This window comes from Labrus mixtus, chromosome 1, assembly GCF_963584025.1.
Source record: "Labrus mixtus chromosome 1, fLabMix1.1, whole genome shotgun sequence".
NCBI classification, from domain to species: Eukaryota; Metazoa; Chordata; class Actinopteri; order Labriformes; family Labridae; genus Labrus; species Labrus mixtus.
The window spans coordinates 25,697,898-25,725,018 of NC_083612.1; the positions used below are offsets into that span (position 1 = coordinate 25,697,898).

The 27,121-nt window shown below is 39.8% G+C and overlaps 1 protein-coding gene across 1 annotated transcript in view; it reads right to left on the bottom strand.

Moving 5' to 3' along the window:
• Positions 1-27,121, bottom strand: part of LOC132975251 (protein unc-13 homolog C) — a 103,900-nt gene that overhangs the window by 32,549 nt on the left and 44,230 nt on the right. The window contains exons 16-19 of the mRNA XM_061039679.1: positions 19,272-19,361; positions 18,049-18,177; positions 11,596-11,729; positions 9,193-9,278 (exon numbers count right to left, since the gene is read on the bottom strand). Coding sequence (XP_060895662.1) covers positions 9,193-9,278; positions 11,596-11,729; positions 18,049-18,177; positions 19,272-19,361 — 439 coding nt within the window. The remainder of the gene's footprint in view (positions 1-9,192; positions 9,279-11,595; positions 11,730-18,048; positions 18,178-19,271; positions 19,362-27,121) is intronic.

Genomic DNA, 27,121 nt, shown 5'->3' on the forward strand with positions numbered 1-27,121 from the left:
CAAAAAGGATATAAGTTTCCATTCACTGGGCCCAATGTGATTGTTTGAACAGAGGAAGAGAATCTGAAGGGAAAAAGGCCATAGGGGGCAGTGTTAGAAAAGATACTGCTACAAAACATACAGAAGGTGCCCGACTTGGAAATGAGTCATCAGGTTCTTTTTTAGAGAATGCTTTAAATATTTAATATCTAAGAATTCAAGCTTAAAATGTTGGAGGCAACTGACATTTTTAGTGTTTTCCAAATTTAGTCTGGGCCTTCTCAAACATTTATTTAAAGGCTGCTGAACCTCTGCTGAAGATGATTCATTTATCATTCATTAAAGAATTTCAATTTAAGAAGAATGATTTTGACAGATTTTAAAGTGGTCATCTGTGTCGACAAAACAAAGGCTAATGTGTTAGATGTGGAAGGAGGCTTTCTCTATAATAACAGAAACTTCCTACACATGGTTCATTAGTTTGTTTAAACAATAAGAGTACACAAAATAAGGCAGTGGGGGTGCAGGAATGGCAGAAAAGGAAGATGGATTCATTTTCACTTTTGATTGGCGCTGTCTATGCAAATGTGGCCTCTCCTGACTTGCCTTGTTTTGTCGCATGACACGATACATTCAAAATAAAAAGCATGAATTAAACTGTATATATGTGGACATGTGTAAAGGTGGGCTACTCTTGAAGTGTCACATGGACTGGAGTAAGAGGGCTGCAATGTGTTGCTTTACTGACCTTGAAAATGCTTTAAAGAGGAACACAACAACACAGCGGTGGTATGTAAATAAAGTAGCACAGAAAACAATGTGTGACCCTGGGAAAACTGGATCTTTGCCTACAGTATTCCTTCAGCATTTACGTCGAAAGACCAGCTCTAAATGTAATGTTATTTTTTGTTTAGTAAAAATGGGGGTTAAGGGAATCTCCCAATTAAATGACTGAGAAAACAAGGCTCCACCTTTGGAGTTTTTCTTTTTGAGCCTCTAGTAATTCTTTATTATTATTTATGTATAATGACATAACTGACAGTGACATGAACCTGTTTAAAGGGATGACTTTCTGTAAGTCTGGTCTTTCTGCTTCAACTATAAAGATATTCTATTTAGAAGCCACTGTGACTGCCCCAGTGTTTCACCGGATCATTAGACTGGTTGAGCGGATAATGACTGACTAAAACTCTAATCATATTTGTATTCAACAGTCCCTTCATATATAAACAAAAGTATTTTGCTTGCTTGAATGCAATCTAATTACCTTCACATTCATGATCTAGCATTGCGCTCAGGCTGTTGAGACAGTGTCTGCGTGCGCATGTCTCTGTGCGACACATTATGCTTGTGTGTGCACATCAATGCATGTATACACTGTTGTCTACGTGTGTGCCTATGTGTCCTACTGGTGATAAGCAGTGTGTGCTGTCCTGAGGGAGGAGTAGGCTCACAGTCCCTGATGAGCATGTCATCTCGTCTGACTCAGCCCACAGGGACGCACAAATTCACAGGAGACTCACTCGCTCTCTGCCTCATTGATTTAAAAGCCGTTGATATTATGATGAACTGCAGGCATTCACCACAGTAATTTTCTTTTATCCTCTAGTTATCTCCCAGTGAAAATTCCTATAGGAAAGTCAGTATTTTGATTAACAGATTTGCTCAAGACAAAAGGCTGGAGGTCCAGAATGGTAGCCAAGGCCAGTGTAGTTCTCTCTGTGACATAATTCCTTCATGGTTTCTGACCCAGTTCTGTCAAAGGGCTTCCTAAGCTGTATCAAAGAGGCCCACTGACATAGCTCTGCTTTAACACCAGTGCCCACAGAGACACTAACTCCTGTTGATGTGACATATAATGCAGCCAGAAACAGCCAAACGTAAGACTTACAAATGCAAGATTCCACCCTGTTCCATTACCATGAATAACCATTGCAGTGTAATGGTTTTTTTCAGCTGGTGTTTACATATAACCTCTCCCACACAAGTGTGCCTGTAACCGCTTCAGAGACCACTCCAATACCAAACGGAGGTAAGCTGGTCTACTGTTGTTTTTCTGCTATTTGTCCCTACTACAGCGCACCTATTACTATATATACTATACGTATTACTTAACATTACCTGACACACAGTGAGCACGCCAGCTTCCTTTCATAACTTTGGTTGTTTTACAGTTATTATGAAAATTATTTTATTCAACTTAATTAAAATACATTTAAACTTTGAACGGATTTTAAAGGAAGAATATGCAACTTTTTGATCCAGTGGATGTCGCCTTTGAGCACCAGCATGAAACCAAAACAACTCAAGCTGCATTGTTGTGTTAGCATGCTAATGCTAGCGATCTTTATTATGCTCGTAGCTTCACACTGCATGTAAATTTACATGAAATGACCGTGATCTAAAAACACTTACATGACATTCAAATTATCAGTGAGTACAGTATGTTGTTCTTCTTTTCTCTAGTCCCTCAACGAAGCAACTTTTATACGCAAGGGGATGAGCCAGCCGGCCGTCCCGTCCATGAAAACACAGTGTACATACGGCTCGAACAACATCACAGACAGTGGGACTCAGGTGTCACACTCATTGTAGACAGTCATAACTCACAGAGTTATTTTCAGAGGATATACTGGATTTCTGCTACATTTAAGTGTAAAATATCTCATATCCGGCCTTTAAGGTTTGCAAAGGGGAGAATTTACAGAGTCATCAAATTGAAAAAAATCCAAAAGAAAAAGCTCTTACACCAGCAGACCATCTTTTTATATCTGTACTGACAAAATGAATTACATTTGAAGGAGCGAATGTATTAAAACATTTATAAGCATTTATAATGAAAGAGATTCGCCACCTGCAAGGCTCACTCAATGCTTTATAAACTCTATTAATGCAAAAAGCCATATGCTGTTGGAAATGAGAATTGATTGTGCAGAGCTGTGCTCCAAAGTGCAATAAAGGCATTCGAGAATAACAGATTGAGAACAGTCTCACGTATTAAAATCACACTGCAGGACAACACCAAACCTTTGGCCATGCCCAAGCACTGTAAACAATCTCTTTCTGTAGTTACAAAACTCCCCTCCAGGTACATTAATTGCAATTCAATTAATATATTCTATGGACTGAAGCTGTTCCAACAGGCTGAAGATGAGTTAATGGGCTGCTGGAGCATTGGGTCTTTAATGACATGCTCCAGGGCCTGCAACCATTAAACAGCCATACAGTTGATACACAACATGCTCTGTAGAATTTCATCACAATCCATTTTCTGAAGTCTACAGGTGGTACTTTTTCACCGCTGAATTAAGAATCTCTTTCTTGGTATCACCAAAAAAAATCACAAATGTGAATACATGGAACCCAATGTTTTTAAAGGATGCAGACCAAAACGCCTTGGGCTGCTACAACTCATCACTGCACTGGTGCGAGACATACTGTGGGTGTAGGCTTTAAAACGAGGACGCCTGCGCCAATATCCAATCCGGTGGGTTCTTTTTTCCAAAATAATACTTAGAGTACTGGCATGGTATGATTTAGTTGCCAACACTAATGATCTGTACATCACAGGAATATTGGTTAAGTTCGTTTCACAGCAACAAATTGGCATATTTAGAACTTCCCATATCAATGGCAGCCATCTTTTTTTCTTGCAGGTTTTCACAAATTATGGAATAATTTGGTTTTGGATGAGACAGCTCTCTTTCCCTCATGTTGATGTATGGTGAAGAAGCTTTATTCTACCTGAGAGTACGAATGACAAGTCATGAATTTAGATATAGTAATAATGTGAATGAGACAGCTATATCAGTAATAACAGCAACATTCCTACACTCTCTCACATCATTCATCCTCCTCCTCTTCTTATTTTAGCCTATCTGTATTTCCTTCCCTCCTACCCCTTTCTTTAAATCTCTTTCTCTCTCCCTCCACACATTCAGAGATTCACACAGATATGCTAAAATTAGCAGCATCCATTTCTGCACCAGCAGTGGCACCAAAGGCCTCCAAGCAGAAAAGCAGAGGATGCATCAAAGACTTCATTAAGTATTGCACATGCACACGTGTGCACACAGACACATACCTAAAGATTACTCTATTTTTCTCATTCATTCTTTGTCACTAATGTGCACAACTTGCACAAATGCGCATGCTTGTGAGCAGGCACACATGGCTGCACAAACAGAGAAACACAGACTGACAAAAGAGGACACTCTGGCCCGCCTCCTTCAGTCTCTGTCAGCCGCCTTGGCAGTTCTATAAGTGTTCTTATGTAAACAGGTCAGGTCACTCTGAGTTACTTCCATTTGTCTGAATTAGAAAACAGCAGAACGAACTGGCTCAGTTTACCTTCTCCTACCACCTCAGTATTGACTTTCATTGATAAAAATAACGAGTAACTCATGCATAATGGAAGGAATGTACGCACATGCGCACGCACTAACACGCAAAGTTTGAGCCTGCATACAAATGAGGAACCCATTTGTGTATTTTTCTGCAGCTTTTCTGCAGGTCATCTTAAAACACACAATTATAACACACATGCACAAACACAGGCCCTGATCGTGTTGGACAGTAGTCAGACAAGACAGGTTATGTTACACCAGGGAAATATAGAACAGTCCTTAAAGTGGTATTTATCTTACAGTTTTAAGCTGCTATTGTACAGGTGTGCTGAACGTTTTTCCGCCTGACCTTTGAACAAACAGTGAGCCATAATGAAAGTAATTCCATCCCCTGTGGTTTTAACGGCTCTTCCATTACATATTAAAAAAAATCATGTTCTATGGCCACACATTTGATTCTCTATGAGCTCTAACACAGACACAAATGCATCCATGATTATTTGCACAAATCTCGCCAAAAAGCAATCTACTTTCTCATCAAAGAAGCATTCAAGTAAAAGTCATTTAGGCAAAGCTGGCCTACAATGCACTTATTACTCAGCCTGTGGATGTAATTTAATCTTGCCAAAGAATTCAGTGACTGTAACTCATTGAGCAGAGGGACTGTTGCCATACAGAGTAGCATTAAACAAAGTCAAAGTTGGTGAGGCCCAATTTGTTACTGATTCCCTTGTAATGTTTCTTTGCATGCTACATTGACACACAGTATAATAACATAAGCAGGCTAAAGTTTTAAGCAGGTCATTTAGCTACAAGCCCGATACTTAATGTATGTGGGTAAATAGTGTCAGTGCTGTGATTCTCAAGTAAAAAATATGAATAAATACATCATGGTCAGCACATTCTGCAACATTAAACAGTCCAGGACCGATCCAATAATGTGGGCTTCACTTTAGAAGTTACAGCTTGCCCCATCTGCTGTTTATGTGGTTTAACAATCTATAAAGTAAAACACATTAAGTGGTTTACTATGTTCATGTCTGCACCTGGATGGTTTGTGTTTATGAGCTGTCCATCTCTCCTTCCTCTGACTACCAGCCCAACCCTACCAGACCCAACATAGAGCTCCAGCAGCCAGTAGGACCAACAGGAAATGAGCAATAATTCATACAAAGTGCTCCTTTGAGGAACATGACAGTCATGTCCTCCTGGCACGTGTCGCTGTGGGCATGCAGTGATGTACTGACAAGAAGAGGCACAGGCAGGGGGTGTGGGTGGGGGTGTGTGTGTGTGTGTGTGTGTGTGGGGGGGGGGGGGGTCCAAGCTCAAGGAGCGAGAAAGAGGGTATATGTGACTGAGTCCATCCATGATTCTCGTCTCCTTTTGTAACATCCTAAGGCAAATCAGACGAACACTTGCACACATACACACACACACACACACACACACACACACACACACACACACACACACAAACACACACACACACACACACACACACACACACACACACACACACACACACACACACACACACACACACACACACACACACACACACACACACACACACACACACACACACACACACACACACACACACACAAAACCTGCTGTGACAGCAGTCAGTAACACCCTAGGTGGTCACATGACCAGCTGCCCTGACTCAGATATGCGCACATCCCCAAAGAGAGCCACACATACACATACACTCCATCTCTATCTTTTTCTTGATCTACCTAAGAGTGTATATCACCTTTGAAAACAGCGACGAGGCAAATGATCTTAAAAGTTATCATGACACTGTGATGTTAAACAAAATACTTTTCTACTAGAGATCAGGTTATGACAGAGTAATACCGGGCAGTTGTTTCAAACCTGACAGAATAAACGTTTGATCGAGTAGTTTTCATTCTTTGCTCCTCAAACTTATAAAAAAAGCATCCTCTTAGAGTTACCCTCACAGCAACTTTGATTATCTAAACAAATTATTCATATTTCACTTCAGCTTTTTTAAATTACATTTTTTAGATTTGTGTTGACAAAACAATGAACTGTTACATTTTATATTGCACATAAGAAAATATTTACTGTCCCCAGCATGTGCCACAGTAAAAACAAAAGTCCCCTCAATATTTTTTGGAGAGATAATGCTCCATCGACTTATGTCAAAGGCTCAATTTTCTGTGAATGTGTCGGCTCTGGCCTTTTTTCAATTCACTAAATCGCCCCTAGATGCAAGACACTTTATTTCTTGGGATTCCCTTTATTCTCATCATTATCAGAGCACTTTGGAACTCTCTAATTTCTTGAACCAGATTGCTGTTTTACTCCAATCCTCTGCTCTTAATTAAGAGTGTGTCAGTCGGTTGGATTTTCATGTTACAAGAAGAGACATGCAGTAAAGAGGCCACTACTCTTCCAGTGAAAACAGAGACATAGAGTAATGCATCGCATGATGATGAAACGATGGAAGAAGAATCATTAAAGGCATTTACTCTGTAGGGCAAAGAAAAGAGATGCAATAAGTAACAACATCCTGTTTATGAAAGAAGGGGATGGAAGTCTGAAAAGTTCAGCTACTGAGAGATAGATGAGGCTGAAAGCTTTAACTGCTGCCTTCTTTTGTTTTCAATACAACACCCAGGTATCACACATCATTTTACTTCATGATAAAACATCAAAACATGACACATGTAACCGTGAAAAATGTGTGATTTACTGCTGCTCTCAGTTTACATATGTTAGACATATTTTTGCTGCTTTATGGCTTCTCATTACCTCTCCACAGAACAACACATCCATCTCTGCACAAACACCTTTGAGTCTACACGTCTCATTAAAATCTGATGGATGGTCACATTCATATGCATATACACCCTCCTGATTCAAAGTACAACATCACACTAAAAACGTCATCACATGTAAAAAAATATTTCTTTTTATACTTCCAGGTCTGTGCATAATAGGTCAGCAGTGTCTTCACTTGGCACCTGGTTACCATAGCAACTCAAGGTGGCTAAGCACGGCGAGAGCAGCGGGCGTGTGTTGCGTAGATGAGGATAAATCACCAACAAGCCCTTTTTGTGCTTCTGTGCCTTGTTTTTCCTCCAGCAGCAAAAAAAATCTAAAGAGCATTTTGGTTTTTCCCCTCAGTCACATCTCAGTTACTCCCATTTCTCCCACTACACCCATTCTATCATCATCTAAGGGGAAAAAAATACCATGCCCTCTGGCATGTGTAGTTCAACAGTGAGGTTTACAGGTTCAACTTGAATGAAAAATACTGTTCCATTAACCTGAATGTTTAAGTAAGGCCAAAGCAGAGAAGAGCACCTAACAAAGTATTTGTTGCAATACAGCTTTTCTGCTTTCCAGTATGATGTCAGAACTGACAATCTTTACACCCCAAATACAACAAAATATAATGTACCAAGCATTTTTCCCCCAAGGGAATATTTGACATGTTATGAGGATAAAGCATAATAATTTGTGAGCTATGGTCTTATTGTGTGCTCACACTAACATTGGAGGATTTCTGGGTTATACGTTTAAAAATTGCTTTCAAGAGACACTGTGGTGTCAAACTTTGGCTGAGCAAACTTCCAGAAAAGTCATTACTCAGGTGCTGTCCTGCTCCTGCTCCTGCTCCTGCGACATACACATACACACGCGCACATGCACAAAGCCATTTTAACATTCATTCACAATCTCCCTCCCATTAACTCCCTTCAGCAGTCCGCCCTCCCACTGTACATCCTGCTATCTTGGGGATTTGATCCTGAAGCCTCCAACCTAAAAAACAGCCAGTTCAATAACATCCAGGAGGCGTTTGCTGCCTTTTGGGACGTGAGATGGATATAGAGGGGGTGGGGATTGAAGTCAAAACCCACATTTAAACGATGCACATCTGTCTTCCTGCCGGCAGAGCAGATCTAACATGCATTGCTTGATAACTGTGTGTCTCTTCAGTCTTTTGAATAAGTTGCATTGTCACTATTGGAGGTACTGCATATATATCTATATATATATATATAGATATATATATAAATATAGATATTTATTAACTACTTAGAATAGCAAGTAAACTAAATGACATTTTTAAGTATATTTTCTGTCTAAATGTTGCACAGCCAGGCTGCTAAGGATTGACAGATTTACCCTTTTGGGTAATTAGTGATAATGGAAGAAAAAGATTGATTATATTGGTTGGTGCCAGGTTGAGACTTCTAAATCTCTCCTTTCATATTGAAACTAATGCACTTATACCTGGCACTGACTGTGTTTATCCTGCCAAAACAAGAATACCTAAAAAAATTGTTTTATTGATACAAATTCTTGAATACTATATCTAAAACCACTTAACTTGTGGTTTGATGAATGCAACATTTAAGGGTTAAATTGTACTTCCAATTCTTCTTATAGATAGCTCGCTAACCTGAGCTCCTGCTTTTTTTGATAGCCATTGATCAATTGTTTATCTCGATTAAAAGGGGTTCCAGTTTCTCTACAATGATCAATAGAGTGTAAACAGGGGGGTGTAATCCAGATAGGCAGTAGAGCTGACCAAAGGCAGACACAGTCGATAACAAACACTGTGACACCAGCCAATAAACATCACTCACACACGCAGCGGTAAAATACAGTTACGCCTGGATAGTTGCACAAGAAGCAGAGAGAAACATGTCAGCCATAACTGCTCATTAGGAAATAGCTACCACAGAGTTAATCATGTGGTTACTACTCACTTTTAAGTATTTACCTTCAGCTCTCATTCACAACCTCGCACACGCACACACACATGCACACATACACACACACACACGCTCATGCAAGAGATAATTGTCTTATAAGTGTTGTTACTGACCTTCCATTGCATACTTCATATCCAGGGCAAAAAGGTTCCACGTGATCTCGGAACTGATCTGGCCCGCATTCAGTTCCTGTGGAAACCTGGTGAAATTGAAAGGGATTCAAATCAGACTCATTTCCGTAGAACGACACGCTTGACTGGGTGGCCTGATGGCTTGGCCCAGCCTGAACCTCTAACAAACGACTTAACAGATGTGCAAGAAGACATGGTTGGTGGATTTCATAATCTAATAATCCCTCGTCAGTGCCAAACCTGGCTGATTTGGGGCAGAGAGGAGATACATGCATGAGGCTTAAAGATGAGAAAAAGAAATGGAGGAAAGGATGAAATAATGTAGCAAAGAAAAAGACAGTGAAAGCGGCGGCGGTGGGGGTGGCAGCCTATTTGGCAAGTCATCTGCCATTTTGAATACTTATAGATTTCCAGTCAGAGCTAGAATGTGAGATGTCAATGGTTTAATTTTCCGTATCTTCAGACAGTGATTGGAGGGCCCTGGCCTGTGAAAGGTCAATTTATCTCTAAATGTTTTACTTTTGGTGGAAACCACCCTGTTTCAAACTACATCAAACACAGTTGTCCAATAATTCCTACTGAAATAATAATCATCTGCTCAGCTGGGACACTTACATAGATAATCCAAACAAACACACACACACTTAAACACGCCCCCCCCCCCCCCCCAAAAAAAAAAAAAAAAAACTCTCAGCCATTCTTTCATGGAGCAAAGGAACAAAAACTCAGACTAGCAGGCGGCTTGTGCTCCCACTGGCAGCTTACAAAAACAACATAAATTCCCAGACACCATTGCTCCTCTTTCATCTAAATCACACTCAGAATCTTCTCTAACCTTGATTATTCTTCAGGGTCGTCATTCACCCACATCATGGACTACAGGCAATGCAGACAATGAAAACTCTTCATTTCAGTAATGAATGCAACATCTGCAGCGGCTGTATGCCTTTAGATGCTTTGAAATATACTTCTATGTTCTGAAAATAAATGATGTTCAGTGGTTTAAAAATCCACACGATGAGTATTTCTGGAAATAATCCCTAAAGCCTCTTATCCTTTACACTTTAAAAAACAACTGCCTCATCCAATTTTATATTTCCAATCATAAAATACATTCTGAAGATCATTCTATTGGCTCAAACATTTTTAGGCTAGATTCCCATGTAAATATTCGCAGCACAAAACAACAGTCCACCATTTGTGTCTCCTCCTAGCAGCAGCTCCTTTTATTCAAAGGCAACAAGTCAACACCTGAGTTTACCGGGAAAAAGCATCAGGGTTGCTATCACTGTGAAAGTTGACCGGGGGAATGTGGAGGAAATGGGCATGAATATTGCAGATCTATCATTAGACAGTGTAGGAGAGAAAGCTCAGGGCATAAACAGAGTGTTAATAAGCATCGTAAATCAGCCAGAAGATGGAGAAAAGAAAAGGGGGAGGCAAGAGTGTGAGGAGATCTATATGAGCGGGACATTAAGAGGAAAATATGCTTCATTTGATTTCTTCTAAGGCAAGCTCCGCTCCATTTTCTTCAGGTGGTATAATTTGTTCTATTTTATTAACCCAACCATTGAAAGGGAGGCAAATACAAACGTCTTGAAACCTCTCTGAACACCATCACCATAACCAGCTCTCATCATTTTTCTTTTTTCAACAAACAAAAATCTAATCTGTTACATAATTCAGCAACACTGCCTTCCCCTATTATCCATCCACACTATGGCTCACCATAAAAACAAAGCATTTTTTTCTGTTGCCTTCTCTGGCTGCCTCCAAGCTTTCTTGCGCAGCACTGTGTATATATATGTGATGTCAAATTCAGTGAATACATCTTTTTTTTTTTTTTTTACGAGAGCTGTTGGGCGTGCATTATATTCTTAAATTCATTTTTAAATCACCCTCATCTGATTATAAACGTGTTCCAGCTGTACTGACCCTTAATACATAATACAGTCAAAGTGATATAAATATCAAAGAGTAAGTCAATTATTCATCAGCATTGGCCTTGTTGAAGACCATAAAGATTCATTATCAGCAAGCCAACAAAATCTAAGAATATGTGGTCACGAGTGGTGTCATAAAAAATAACAATACAGTATAAAGCTCAGAAGCATCACGGGAAACTCAGCCTCCCAGCATGCTACTGTAAGTGTGTTTTAGCGTGGTTGTCTATACTTTAATAATTAAATGAACAGAGCTGCGATAAAATGGAGTAACATGCAAATATCATGATTGCATTCAAAGACACATACAGGTTATCTGGCTGCTCATTGCAGAAGCTGGCAGAGCATCAAATGAGGTCCACTATGAACATGTAATGGATCAGACTGTCTCGCATAGCTCTTGTAACGTTTGATAAACAAAGTACACAAATAAAGTACATACTGGTTAATGACTGGGGTGTAAGCAGTCCGGTCCTCATCGATTACTGACACCATGAGAGTGATGAGTTTTGGCCAGAAGTCCAAGTTCTTTATCGACGGACCCTGCTCCTCCCGGGAAATGTCCAGCTTTCGACTCTGCAGTGAAGAAAAAAAAGAAAGATGTTAGAGTAAGAAGATCTTTGTTGATGCCTTCATCATGATGAAAATAAAATTTGAATTTGGGAAATTGGCTAGAGCAAAATAATACCACAAACAAATAATTTTTTTATTATTGTTCAAAATGAGAAGCTAAAATCCTTGAGATTCTTTTATGAAATAAATATGGTAAGCTTTTTCAGCAATATAATCATTTGTTCATATTATGCAGATTACAGAATTTATGACTCATAGTATGAATCTGAGTCCACAATTTCCATATGGAACTCAAATTATCTTTACAAGCACGAGAGCTTAGAGGAAACAAAAGACGCACGTATATAATGCAGCATTTATGTCTGTCATTTTATTTAATTGCTGCAAGCAGCAGTGTTTGCTGTAAGCAGCAGTGTTTGCTGTGTTGCTATTGCGTTGCTAAAGCAAACCTAACCTTTCCTTCAGCCTTGGTGATTCTTCATGTTATGTCAGCAAACCACCCAGGACTGAAATCTTCATGTTTAAATCTTTAAAGGTTAAAAGCATGATCTCATGGATTTAGTGTGGCTATGTAGATCCAAGTTTGAGACTTTTTGTGTGCAAAAATCCCTATTATTGTTCCTGGGGTGAAAGATGTTGATTCTTAAATCACTAAGTGAGTCTACCATCTCGTCACCCCTCACTGAGTGTAACCACAATGATTTTCAGTCAGCAAGTAAGTGCCACAGTCTTTCACATTGTCATGAACAGATTCCTCAGAAAACTCACCTAAAAACAAGCAGAGCTAAGTCAGTGGAACAAGACGAGCCATACTGACAGATCATATTGCACACCAGTATGATATATATGTTTATACTAGGGCTGGGCAACGATTAAAAGTTTTAATCGCGTTAATCGCATGAGTTCCTGTGATTAATCGCGATTAATCGCATTGTTATACGCAAAATCCAATAATGAATTAAAAAGTAGTGTATAGCACACTTTTATTGTAAATGTACTTCTCAACTTAAACAATGTAATCAAAGCAAATAAATACAAAACTAAAGCTTATTGCATTCGTTGCAGTCTGGACACAGAGTGGTGTGGGTCTCCTCTCTGCTCTGACTGCAGCTGGGTCTTCTGCGCGAGGCTACACTGACAGCCTGTGAGAGCTTTTGGAAGGGGGAGGGGCTCACGGCAGCACCCGCTGCTCGTTGAGGACAGTAACTGCAGAGCAATACGTGCTTTCACGTCAGTTTCTTACACCAAAAAAGTCTCCAATAACACCAGAAAAAGTCGCTAGATTTGTCGCTAGTAGCTGTTGACAAAAAAAGTCGCCACGGGGATTTGGAAAGTCGCCAGATATAGCGAGAAAGTCGCCAAGTTGGCAACACTGTTTCCTCTTTCCTGTGAGCGCCGCAGCAGTCATGCGCAGCAGTAAGCAACATACTAGGCTCGCTCACGATGGAATTTTACAAAATAAAAGCCAGTGAGCAACAGACTTTTACAATAAGAAAATAAATAATAAAAACTGCGTTAATGCGAGATGAAATAATTGTCGGCGATAATTCATTAATGAGTTAACGCGAAAATAACGCGTTAACGTGCCCAGCCCTAGTTTATACATTAAAGAAAAAAGAAGGTCAAATTGATTATTATGAGCACTTGGGTCAATCATGTAAATCTGCCAGATGTAACTATGCTGGCTAACAGTCCCAGGATAGCACATGCATACATGCACAAAAAAAGATTAAAGAAAACATACAAAAGTGCATAAGTACTGACATCATGGAATCACAATTACAAATAAAACAAACCATAAAACCAGCCAACATTTGAAAGTCCAGTAACCACTGTTTAGAGACCAAACCTCTGAAGGAGAAGCTATTAACTTTTCCTGGATTGTGTATTTAAGTTGAAAACTAAAGGTCTGCTTGTCTTTATTAATAAAACCATTTTTAAAAGTTAAACATGGATATAGAGTTATTAAATGATTTAAGTTGAATCATTTAAAAACCTAATGCATAATGACTTTGGTGCAGCACAGATCAGAGATGTTGTCGTGAGAGCTGGGGATATGGAAATCCAACAGAAGTCCATTTATCATCAATACGATCCTTAGAATCCAATCAAAACCTACAATCATCAACTTGTACATCTTTTTTTCAAATATCTTGCGACCAATGGGATATAGTGCTGCATGTCTTGCTTGCATTGCAGATGGAAGATCTACTGAAATTAATCTTCCAAGAACAAGACGCAGAGATGAGGCTTACAGCTGATTTTGTGACAGCCCATCATGTCAATGCAGGATTCAGCACTTTAATCATTTGGATTTAGAGTGGCAAAAGTCTATCATTCTGCTTGCCATCGTCATGAGAACAGATTACTCCTTGTTCCATGGGAGGTTACATCCCAGGCATCATGTTGACCAAAGAGTCATGCGTTTCTCATTTGCATATTCACTTCTGTTGCTATGTAGCAAGAAATGACAAAATGCAAAGGTGTGGGAGAAAGTCTGAGTTCTATGTGTAACAGAATCTTAACTCCAAGACTGTGTGAGGACATGCAATTTAAGCTTGAGACATTTTCATGTATTGACCAAAAAATAAATCATCAACAGCATGCCCTACCAGAACCGGTTATAAATGGCTGAAAAGAAACAAATGATGGTGAGCGTGCTCATAAATTAAGGCAACCAGGGCCAAAGACAGATTTGCTGGGCCAATTAATCATGAAATTCAACATATTGAGAGTCTAACAAGTGATTACCAGTGAAAAGAAACCGGAGTTTAATCAAAGCTATATTACATGGGCATATGATCAATTCCAGCAGCAAACACATTGTTTATGTAATCAGAATAGTTGTACTAAGTTCAAAAGCGAGGTTTGGCTGAACAGCTCTGGGCCATCAGGAGTCGATATAGAAGTGCATGCAGTAGGTGCTTTAATGCTAAATTTGAGGCATGAATAATGAAAGAAGTATCTCTGCAGGAGGTGAGTCAGTTATGGAAAAAAACAGTCTGAATGTGTATCTTTGTGTATGTGCGTTTTCATGTGTGTGTAGCCGTATGCATGTATGAAGGACACTGAAGGTTGTGTCATCCCTACTAAATTGGATGCTGCATGCAACCCGCTAAAACTCAGTGCAGACTCCCTCTGCTCATCTGTATTCACCTCAAGCAGGTACAAACACATTGTTAAAGGTGATTAAGTGGCCTGCTGCCTTTTTACAGACAACAACCGACCCATGGGCTTCAGTCTCAGTTGTACTGGGAGCTGAATACTGTATTGAACAAAGAGTGCAGTGTACTTTCATTTTTGCATCGCAAGGAGTGGTGGGGGCACTTCATGACATATTAATAAGAGAGTATCACCCCTCTTGAGGGTAGCTAGTGGTTTATGTTTATGTTTTAGCACTTTCAGTCCCTGTGTAGGAGAAATCAGCATTAGCATAAAACTGGCTTCTCATCAGTACTCTCAATGTAACACCAATTACAGAGGCTCTGATTGAAGGAGGTTCTCTGAGAATATGATCAAATTCTAGAGATAAAGCGCAGTGGGTGGATCTGAAGCCGCTGCAATGCATGCATTAAAAAACATGTTGTATGTACATACATATGGTAATGTGGAAAAATACACACAAAGATCCTGAGAACAAACACCGTCTTCTTCAAAGATAGTTAAACCGACCATTTGGGGATTGTTGGCAAATATGTGACAACATTAGTAAGAGAGATTCTTATCAAATCAATTTGAATCGCTTGCTCGGTAACAAGTGGAGTAGTAATCTCTCTCCTATGTGGCTCTTCAGCACAGCAGGTCTCTGCCTCTGTCTGTCTCAGCCTGTCAACCATTATCGACCTCCCTTTTTAAAAAAACAGATTGCTTCTATAATCTTCCATCTACTTATGCATTTATATTTGCATTATACATTAGAATTCATGAATACATATGCATTTTTATTTAATACATTTACAATTACGGCCTAGCACCTTCATTGCTCCTTGAATTTACTCTTGGAATTTATGGTGTGTGTTTTTTTTGTGTGCCCTTTCTGTATGAATCCTTTGCTCTCTTTTTATTTCCCCCTCGTCTTCAAAATCCTCTCTTTCCTGCGAGGATTGAAGAAACTGTTAGGCCAGATTCCCCCTGCCCCCCTCCCTTCAGTGATTTTATGCCCAGGCAGACGCAGAGAGCTTTGTTGTTATGTTATGCAAGATGCCTCGTAGTGGGCTGAGATATTTCACTGCCTGCACGGCCACCATGTCAGCCTAAGTGTTGCTGCACTCAGTCACCGTTAGCAGCTGGAGAATTGGGGTCTGTAATGTGTTGTTTCCGCTGAGTCAAAGGCTACCTGGTATATGTGAACATAATCATTTATAGTCACAGTGAGATTTGCTTTGTTGTGAAGCTGATGTCTTTTTCTTCTACTGTGAAGGAAGCATTGATGGAGAGGCTGTCACTTGTGACACCTTGGTGGACGAAGATGTAATTAGCCAAAGTGTCTATCTCTCTGCTTTGGTAATTGCTTACAACCCCTCAGGCTGTTTAAACAAAGGAAGCTTATTATTCAACTTCTGAGTGGATTGCGCCCATTATCTGAGAATACACTATCTTCTGTGGTGTGGAGGCCATTCTCCTTGGGAAATAAAGCGTAAAGTAATCAGGTAGAGCTGACTGTTAAATGATTGTTATTCGGGCAAGGCCATAGCAGGGAAACTTGCACCTCCCGACAGAAAGTCTAGCATGTATGCCTCAGATCTTTTTCTTTCTGCCTTCTATGATGTGTTGACCAGTGAGAGCACAGAGTACTTTGCATGCTCAAAAGTCACAAGCATAGACAAACAAGTTGGTGTTCTTTCCAGGTGTTATCTAAACCCAGCCCCTCTTCCTTCAAATTGTATCACATCGATCTGTTAGTCAAGTCACAGCGCAGATTTATTACTCTGTGATCGCCTATTCTGCCACAGTGACCATCGTAACAGAAAAAAAGATTGTCTAGTCTGACCTCAGCATTAGACAATTAAGTGTAAGACAGGGTTGCCTATATACCTGGCTTCTTACCATTTGATTGGTGAGGAGAAATAATACCAACCAACCTTCACAAAACCAATAAACACATAGGCCTTAGCGACATACAATGTGAGTAGGAGGCTGGTTGGGAGGGAGAGCCAACAACAGGTTCTGACTGTGTGCCAGTGAGATTGAGGCAGTAGAGTGAAGGACAGATGGATACCTTCTCCTACGAGGTGAAACAAAAGCTATATGACAATTTAAAAAAAGGCCTACACAGAAGTCAAACCATACAGCACATCTTTGATCAAGCCCTCTTATGGTGTGGTGGTCTAGTACTGAATGATTAGGTTTAAAAAAGGGCATTTACTTTTGTTATTGTATTCATGGGTCCATTTAATGGATCCAACATGTCCCTGGTCTTGGGTCATTCTCCGACCAGTAATATACTGAGTTCAGTTTAAATCATCTAATGTCAAAATGAAAAATGAAAAATGAAAAATTCAAATGTCCAGTTGATGCCGGAAAGAGTTTCCCAGCATCACAGGGTTTCTTATCAGTATCAGTTGTTGTCTGGGACATGGCTTTCAAGCGCAGGGAACCCAACACTAAAGCTGAATATATGATAGACAAATCCAAAACAAGAATAGCAGTAGTGAACACATGAACTTTTAGAATATTAATTTTAAATAATAATATGTTTTCTCGACATCTGTTTTAAGATATTCTTAGCATTATCCAAAGACTTGCAGACAACGTTCTTTAAGGAAAACTGTATATTGGTGGGTTGACAGGATTATAGCCTCGTGAAAATGCACATCACTTTTAAAGACAAGAAGGTGTAAACGCCTCTGTCCTTCTTTAAAAAAATACAAACCCTATCTGACTGCCAGTGTGTTAAGAAAGTGGCAGAGCAGGTAGTGATTTAGTAAATGGTTTGACTGACGAGCCAATGATGCTGCTATGCACAGACGATGCAGCCAGAAAGGCGATGATTCAGATACAGACAGGCACACGCTGTCTCTGGTAAAATAAGCAAGCAACAGGAATTAATTTGTGTGGACTCTTAGACCCCCACACTTAAGTGTTTCAAGACACGTTAAAAAATCCAGGTGTGAAGTCATTAAATGTTGAATATACCCATTTATAAGTATGTGTCATTAAATCGTCAAGATGTGATTTCAGGAATACTTAGATCTTCTATTCGGCAGTTCATCACTTTGTGTAAGTCATATGAGATTTCAAAGACACTGTACTTCTTCCCATGTGTCAGTAAAGGCCTGACTTTGACAAGGAGGTTTAGTTATGGTTTAAAGGATCTGCTTACCTGGTCGAGGAGCTGGTTGTATAGTTCATGACAGTTATCAAAAATGTATTTGTACGTCGAGTCCAGACACGCTTTAACACAGTCCTTCACCACCATACTGGCTCTCGGTGGACTCTGGAGCTCTTGAACCTGCACACAAAAAAACCCCACAGATGTTACGAAAGAATGCTCAAAGCACAAGATGTTCTAATAGCATTTAATGCTAAATATGAAGCTGTACATGATGTTATCAGCCAATGGCAGTTACTTTGTCTTATGTATATTACCACATACCGCTCCATCCATCAGTTGAGCCATAACGTAATGATATCATATTACATGTTTGAAATATTAATCCAAATGTATTACTTGCTTGTTGAATAGGGAACCTTTATCACATCTATTATGTATATCATAATTGACATGAGGCCAGCCTGACATTTAGGAGAGAGTGCAGTACATCCTTTGGTAATACTGAAGCCCCAGTGTAAGAGCAGCGGTGTGTATGTACTATGTACCATAAAGCTCAGCATGGCCATGGCACAGACTGAAAGCTTTGATAACCTAAAGTGACAGTTTTCCTTCCTTTGCTCACAGCTGCCATCTTAGCTATGCCTCAGCGCTCTGCTCTACACCCCCACCCCTCCTCTCCCACCAAAGAAAGAGCTGAATGGAGGCGAGCTTTTCATATAGCGGAAGACAACTCAAGACAAGGCATACTATATAGTGTTAAGGGGGGGGGGGGGGGGGGGGGGGGGGCAGAGCTGGAAGCATCTTAAACAGCAGGCAGGTCAACATACATTACATGAACACACCCCCAGTGCTTGAGTCTGCGGTGAAGAAACAGGGCTTAGATAAATCATCTAGGTCTGATCGTTGCTGAGGAGGACATGTTTTCTAGAGTTATGTGTTTGAATTGATTTCACCTAGATGTGAATGTACCAAAAATCTATCTGGGTTTACGTTTATAATTGAACATTGGTAGATTTTACAGCCATAACCAGTAATAAAGGGATCTCACTCACGGGCACTCCCGTGATAAAGGGTCATAAATGACATTTATTTCATACATCTACGATGGTTAGCTCGTGCCGGGCTCCGTCTTCATTTATTACGATGTTTATGTTTCTTTCAATTTCTTACATTGAGTGCCATAGAGCCAGCCCCCCATCCCCCTTTTAACTGCTTCCCTGTCAATATAGCCTAACCCCACAAATACACACACACACATACACACAAGCTACCTTCATCCTGAAGAAGGTAATGCTGGTCAACAAATCAACCGTGGACTTGAGATCTTGGAGGCGCTCTGGGTTTCCTGCAGGGAAATTATCCTGAAAGAGATAAAAAGAAGGGAAAAGTGAAGAAAATAATTAGAGGAGAGAAGACATCTTGTTGACGGCAGCCTTTTAACGTCACACAACCAGACCCTCCACATCACATCACTTAGGCCAAAACATAGTAATTGATTACAGAGCGACGCCCAGCAATCATAACGAAGTGACTGTCTGTCTAATCATTTAGTGGACAAGGGAGGTCTCTGCAGATGAAAACCTCCATTTCGGGGGCCATGAAGTCATCAGGCAGTGCAGAGTACCGTGACGGGGAGCATATAAAGCCCTGACAGCCCTGAGGAAAGGCCTCACTGCCCCATACATTACCCTACTTCACCTAATCGCTCTGTGCTCTTATGAAATGATGCCTGTTTACTTTCCTTTTTATAACCCCAAAAAATTCACAATAGAACTTCAGAAAACTGAGCCAAATAACCGCAGCAGCCCGCAGGCTTGACAGCACGAGGTTTGCCTGAAACAAAGGCCGATCCGGAGAGATCTTTTTAAAACAAGATGTGTTATGATGTAGGCAAAACAGATTTGTATTGTGTTCAATGAATCAAGATGGATATTTTCTAGTCAAAAAGAACAGAATATAAGACAATGTTGTTTTTTTTGTTCAACTCAACCTAAAAACTGGTTTCAAAATCCCTAACATGGATAAACTAAACAACCTCCAGGCAAACAAGCATGACACACATACTGAACAAGCAAATATGGACCAGTTATTCTATATTTGGCTGCTGACAGGGAGGGGGAGAGAAGAAGACAATCTTTGAGCTGTTTTTCTGCCTCAAACAAAATGTTGTTTGCATCACTGCTTCTGGTATTTCATCACTTGTTCGTATTTGTAGGATCATCTTCCGTTTGAATTTTAAAATGTGATTTAAGAAGCTATTGCATCCTGTCTCATCTCGTCCCCAGAAGACAGCTTTAAATATAAATCCCAAATTACAATCAAAGAAAAGACGTTTCTTGCAGCTACAGTAGCCCCAGCAGTCTCGTTCACAGCATGAAGCCCATACTGTAAGAGCCATCAGTCACTCCCTCGCTCACTCTCTCTCTCTCTCTCTCTCTCTCTCTCTCTCTCTCTCTGCTGACACTGAGATTTCTCTTTCAATAACCTCCCATATCTGTAGCTTTCAAACACAAGTATAACCACCAGTCTCTTTGAAACATGGATGCAAAGCTTCCACTGCAGCCTTGAATGTTGCCATTTATTTTCCTCCTGAAATCACTGTGCTGGAACAGTCAAAATGTATTTTAGCTGTGTTTTTTCTTCTTTTTTTGGTGGTGTAGGAATTGCAACTTGTATAGGGTGAAACCAATCATGTTACATTATTGCTAAAAAATAATTCTGAAAAATAAAGAGAGCTAATCCACAAAGGCGCCAGTATTCCTCAAGTAATGTCAAACTAATCAGTGCTTTCTTGCTTTTCTAATCAAAGCATTAACACCTTTATCTCAGAGAAGAAAATCACCTATGAAAGAGTGGGAGAAATGGTGCAATTTTCACTCCTGGGAGTCGGCTTTTCAGCAACAGTGGAAGTTTCATTCACAGAGTCTTGGTTTTGAAAAGAAATTACTCATTCAAATTGCAAACACAATAAAACCTTGTATCATGTTCTATTTATTTGTCAGAAAAAGAAATCCTCCAGCGTTTAGCATGTGAAACATGTTAATTAGTGGATTCTCTGATGTCAAAAGGTAATCAAGCATTGTAATTATGATGATTTTCATCAAGTAAAGTCAAGGACTCATTGACACTCATTTGGTTTAAAGGAGGTAGACGGGATCATCACAATGTCTTCTGATCACAGATTGGAAACGGTGCACGTTTGACAGTGTTTTTTTTAACTACATCGGTTTAATACGAAGAGCAAATGAGCAGGCTTTTTCTAAATGAAAATCACAGCTTAAGGAGACGAACCACATTAAGGCTGCTTGGGTAGCTTAAAAACACCTTGTATATGTGTAGCAGTAAAGCATTGTTAAGTAAACACAAGACAGTGTGGGGGGGATTCATTGAGAACAGATTGCCACCGCTAATAGATACATCCATAAGTGAATTTAAACCCTTTTAAGCGGAGCTTCAGTACCTTTACATTTCATCTCAACATCCCAAAAATAATAACAGGGGCATGAGCCTCACCAGATGTTTGAAATTGGACAGAAATTTTGCAAATATCTTACTTTTACATTTGGCTATTATTTTGAATAATGTCTACAAATAATTAATAATAATAATATTTTAAGTCAAAATAATCCTTTGCTAATGCCATACAGCATACCCCGCCTCCCCCCTCTTAGTACAGTTGTTTTTTATCCAAAAGTCACGATTAAACCAGCAGGTGTGCACAGACAGTGAAGTGAAAGGGAGCAGTGAGTTAGTGAAGTTGTTAGTAGAGCACCATCCAAATAAAATGTGTAATCGTTGTTAAAATAAGTTAAAGATTTCAAAGCAAAAGCCAAAGTTATTAGCCTTCCTTCATTAAGTTGGTTCAGCGCTCTGGCTCGCTAGCTAACGTTACGTATGCTGTGTAATAATTATTTTCAGGGTGCAGAAGAAAATTCCCTTCCTAACTTAATTAAATGAAGAAAAACCCAGAAGTCAAGGTTCGGTTATTTTGGTGTGAAAATATGATGTTTTACTCCCACGTGATTTAATTAGTGAGAAAATATGCTAGGTCATTTACTTTAGTAGAAGTGTTAATTATACACAATGTTGAGATGCATTGTTACATGTACAATTCCTTCATTTAAAATGTTACAATGGTATAACGGTATCAGCATTAAAAATTGGCTCAACAATGAGTATTATGCTTAGAAAATAATGGGAAAAAAAATGAAATTATAATTATATGTTTATGAATTGAATACAGCATCTTTCATCTCCTTACAAACTGTTTTGTGGTGTGAAACTCATTTAACTTCATGTTACTTTTATTGTTGTATATATTTCACATGAGGGAAAATGTTACTTGTTTGGAGGATTGAACAGGAACTCTACATGTTACAATTTCTTTAGGATCTGAGCACCCCTAAAGGCCTGATCTTAAAATCCCTCCCATTATCCTGCTGCTATTCAAAAAGCATTTTGTGTAAATGATATTCAAGCACAGACACTTGTTATATTTTCTCTGATGTGGCACATCCATTTGGTCAGAATTGAAAAATACTCAAACTTCAGCAGCAAAAACAAAGGAAAAAGGAACAGATTTATTGCATAGAAGCAGGCAAGCATACTAAAACAGCATAGCATCCGTCTCTGAGCCAAAGGTAGAGACAACATCATCACTGCCTTCCAAAAATGACAGAAAGTCCATTATGAGATGGGACCAGGAGTGAGTGATGCTGATGAGCTTTTAGTTCTTTGTCTTTCTTCTCGTCTTCATTGAATATTGTTCTGGGTGAGCGCCTATACAAGTGCACAACTAAAAACAGCTGCTTCTCATAAGAAAATAAGGTGAGCACACTGTTTCCCCTCAACTTTAATAACTATACTTTGACTTCAAATAAATAAATACTCAACTGATCGGTGTAATGATAATATCAGGTCATTCACTCAGTCTTTTGGACTTATGTTGGTGTAAAAAACACAGTATGTAGCTTCATGATTACTGTGCAAGAACTCTGCTGTAATTTCACACTGATCATTTTAACTATTTATTATTTCATTGGGTAGAAAGTTGACTCATAGGTTAACTATGTTCTTTTCAAGATTATAGTTGCAGCGTAATGGCAAAATGAAAAGTTGCTGGTAAAACACCGGGCAAGAAGTGGAGGAAGTTCAGGTAAACATGTGGAGAAAGAGATCACAAGCTGTCATGCACTGACGGGCACCGGCCCTGCAACTGTGACAGGAACACAACACTGAGAACATACACAGTGAAGGCATGCTACGGTGGGCTTGTCTCTGTGTGTTTTGATTTGTGTGACTAGTGACTTTATGAACTATGACGTATCAAAACAACATTAATCAGTCTATTTTAGATCCTCTGTTAAAAGGATAATGTCTCTTAAACTGGTTTCAAGAAGTGGAACTTCTACTTCTCTATCATTTGTAAAAAAATATATACATTTTTTTATAACCAAAGAATATCACAGTTAATACGTTAGTATAGATGCAGAACTTCACATTTCTGACGTACATTTTTGTTCCTTCTAAAAAACTTTTTTTAAAGATTTTTTTACAGGAAAACAAGAAGAAGAAGAAGAAGAAGAAGAAGAAGAAGAAGGGCGGTACTGAGGTTTTTTATCTCTGTGAAATGTGATACTAGCTTGTCAGTTGTGTTTGGCTTTTTACAATGTCACACATTTCAAAGCAGTAGCTTTGGATTATGCTCGTTTTGCTCTGCAAAGAAGAGCAGGATTAGCCCAAATACCTGCAAAAAAGTAAATGCTGCTTTGTTCTCTGAAAACTGTATTCCTCCAGAAAATGGGAAAAATGTTTAGTCTGCCATGTGTGTCTGGTTGTTTACTTCTGTAGCACACTGTGATAAGTAGAAATGACCCAGAAGTATATATTTTTTTGTTTAGGTGATGCTTTTAAAGTCCAATTAACACCTCAGTGATACTGAATGTGTCACAATCCTGAAGGCACAGAACAATTTGTTCTTCATGTTGTTGTTTTTTACTGCAGGAGGCAGAAGAAACTTTTGCACTGTAGAAAGCAACATGTAGTTATTTGCATTGAGTAACCTTTTTCTCTCAGAGCCCCCTGTAATACTGCACAGAGCTCCATTTTAAGAGAATAGCACACAACTCCCATGGGTGCTACTGAACAAACATCACTTTATATCAGACTGTCCAAACTAAGCCAACAGCACAAATCCCTTCGAAACGTGCTCAGAATACTACGATTTTTGTCCAACCCAGAGAAACCTGCAAATCCCAGCTGGGACAGATTGGCTATACAAGGTGTCACCGTGTATCAGGGCTGTTAGAATAAAGTTTAGAGGAAAGAAACGCATATGTAGCAAAATGTAGAGTGGCAGCAGCACCCTGGTTCTTTCCCTGCTGATTCAAGCCCTCTGTTTTACAAAAGCAAACTCAATCTGGCTCAGAATGTCATTATGGGGAAATCCATACAAGGAACGGTGGTGCAGCCAGATCTGAATCTTATTACTGTCCGATAGTGGCAGGTTGGCTCAGTGGGACAGCTTGAGAAAGTGCGAGAATGAAGGAGAGAGACTATGAACTCAGTGTGTGTGTGTGTGTGTGTGTGTGTGTGTGTGTGTGTGTGTGTGTGTGTGTGTGTGTGTGTGTGTGTGTGTGTGTGTGTGTGTGCGTGTGTGTGTGTGTGTAGGTGTGTGTGAACCACTGGTCTGTGGCAGGCTTGACAAGAGAGCAGCAGGGCAGTGCTGGCAGGTGAAGCCAATGTGATATTCTGTGACTGCTCTCAGTGAACATGTCATCACCAGACAGCCAGGCCATCTGAAAATAACAGAGGCCATCTCTCCTCCACTTAACCCTCTCTCTCCTTTGACGTCGTCGGCTCACCATGCCTCCTTCCACTCTTTATCTGTTCCTCCTCTCTTTTCAAATCCAACTCCCACTTTCTCCACCTCTCTTCCACTTTTTCAAAATCCCATCTCCTCAACCTCACTCTCTCTGCTTATTTCATACCTCTCCTCTTCTCCTCTAAATCCTGTTTATCCCTCCCTCACTGTTTGCAACTTCATTGTCTTTCTCCCTGACATCCTCTCTCTTTCTTGGTATCTTCTGGCTGTCCTTCTCTCAACCTCTCTTTTTTTTTTCTTTTTCTCCCTGTGTGGGCAGACAGCAGGATCTGCAGCTAGCTGGGTGTGTCTGTAATCACACGTGGCTTCGCACAGCGAGCTGTAGAACAGAACAGGGGAACTAAAGCAATCACCCACTCAATGACACATTACCTTTTGTGTCACATTAAAGGTGAGAGGGTCATCTCTCAGTTGCAGTTCGCTGTGAAATGCCACCAGCTGGGGAGAAGTGTGGAGATGTGCGTGTGTGTGTGTGTGTGTGTGTGTGTGTGTGTGTGTGTGTGTGTGTGTGTGTGTGTGTGTGTGTGTGTGTGTGTGTGTGTGTTTGGCTGGTCAGGTGCATACCTGTGTGTGAGTCATTGAGCCTTTGCAGTCAAACAGCCGTATTAATGTGTGCAATTTTTAGAAGGGTGTGTGCCAGAGAGATGAGTTTGTATGTATGTGTGCGAGAGGCAGAGAGGGAAAAAGTGACAGAAGAAGAGAGAGAGGGTGAAAGGAAAAAGCATGTTTGTCGTCTGTACCTTCATGAGAGCGCATGAATGTGGATGAACATGAGCTCTTATAGGGTCAGGCAGAGTGTGTGACAGTGTTTGTGACGGTGTGTGGTGTCTAACAGGATTAACTCTCCTGGGATTGTTCTGGCAGATTATGTTCTGTATGTCAGGATTTCAATCTCCCTGAGTGGAACACTGCAACACATTTGGTGACCTGCGAGTGGAAGATCTCTGGCAATTACAGATCACACTATACCGGCTAGATTTTAGATTACACCATATATCATGTCATTTAGGTGAGGAGAGGGTAACAGTGTTTTTGATTGCTCTTTTTAACAAATTATTGATTCAGAATGGGGTCATTTGATGAGGTTGCATTGGAGGGTTGTATAAACTTCATCAAACAAAAGTATTGTACATGTTTTTTTTTTGTCTATAGCGCTTGTATGTTTTGCTTTTTTTTATCATATTTTCATTTTTAAACAACCAATAGTTACAGCTACAAGTCACTGAGCTAACAACATGAATAAGTGTAAGAAAAAATGTCATTCAAGACAGCGAGCTATGTGGGTGCTGACAACATGTAGCCTAGTAATGCATCAAATGTTGACAGCAGTTTAAGTCCAACACATACAGAGAATGTCTATTACAGGTAAAGCGGAATATTCTCTACAGCAGCACATAAAGCTTACTAACAGACGTTGCCTGCTACACATCATTCTGTGACAATCACCAAAGAAATGTCCATGAAGAATGGACCCATTCCATCGAACAAATAAGCCTGTGAGTGCAAGCCATTCGGAGGGGGTGAAACATCACTACACCTGTTAATATCCAACATGATTTTCCCCAGCATGTATTTAAGTGTGGGGAAAAATTAAAGGGACTAAATATGAACAACATATCTTTCTTGAATGCAGCGCAATTCAACACTACCGACTCGATAAGACTTTAAAAAATAAAGATACAACGATTAATCTATGATGTCGCTGAAATAGTCCAGCAGGAACTTTCAATAAGATATTTTTTTTCTGCAGCTCTGTATTTGCCAAATTAATGGCTTATCTATGTAAGCATATATAATGCTTAAACGTATATGTAAGAATACATAATTCTTATAGATGTACAGTTTATATATTGTCATTTGTAATGTTAACAAACTGTCATAGATCACATAACCCTTGTGATTTTGAATAGTTAGTACAAGCAGTGATTGGCTCTTCCTTTCTTTCTCTTTGCAGTAGGAACATATACAGTTGAGATTTTCCTCCCTTTCTCCACTCCCCGCTGTGTACCACATTAGTTTTTTGCTGCAGTATGTATGTTTGAGTAAGTAGTGAGCAGTTAATGATGAAGCATCTGACCTTGGATGCTGCAGCCTAATCACCAACATGTAAAGCGTTTCTCTTAAGTTAAATAAAACATGCACAGCAGGGCGGGATGGAGGGGGGGATTGTCTCGTTAATGTATAAGGCATTCCAGGAGGAAGACTGTTACATATTCATTTCACATTTATGTTAGGAAT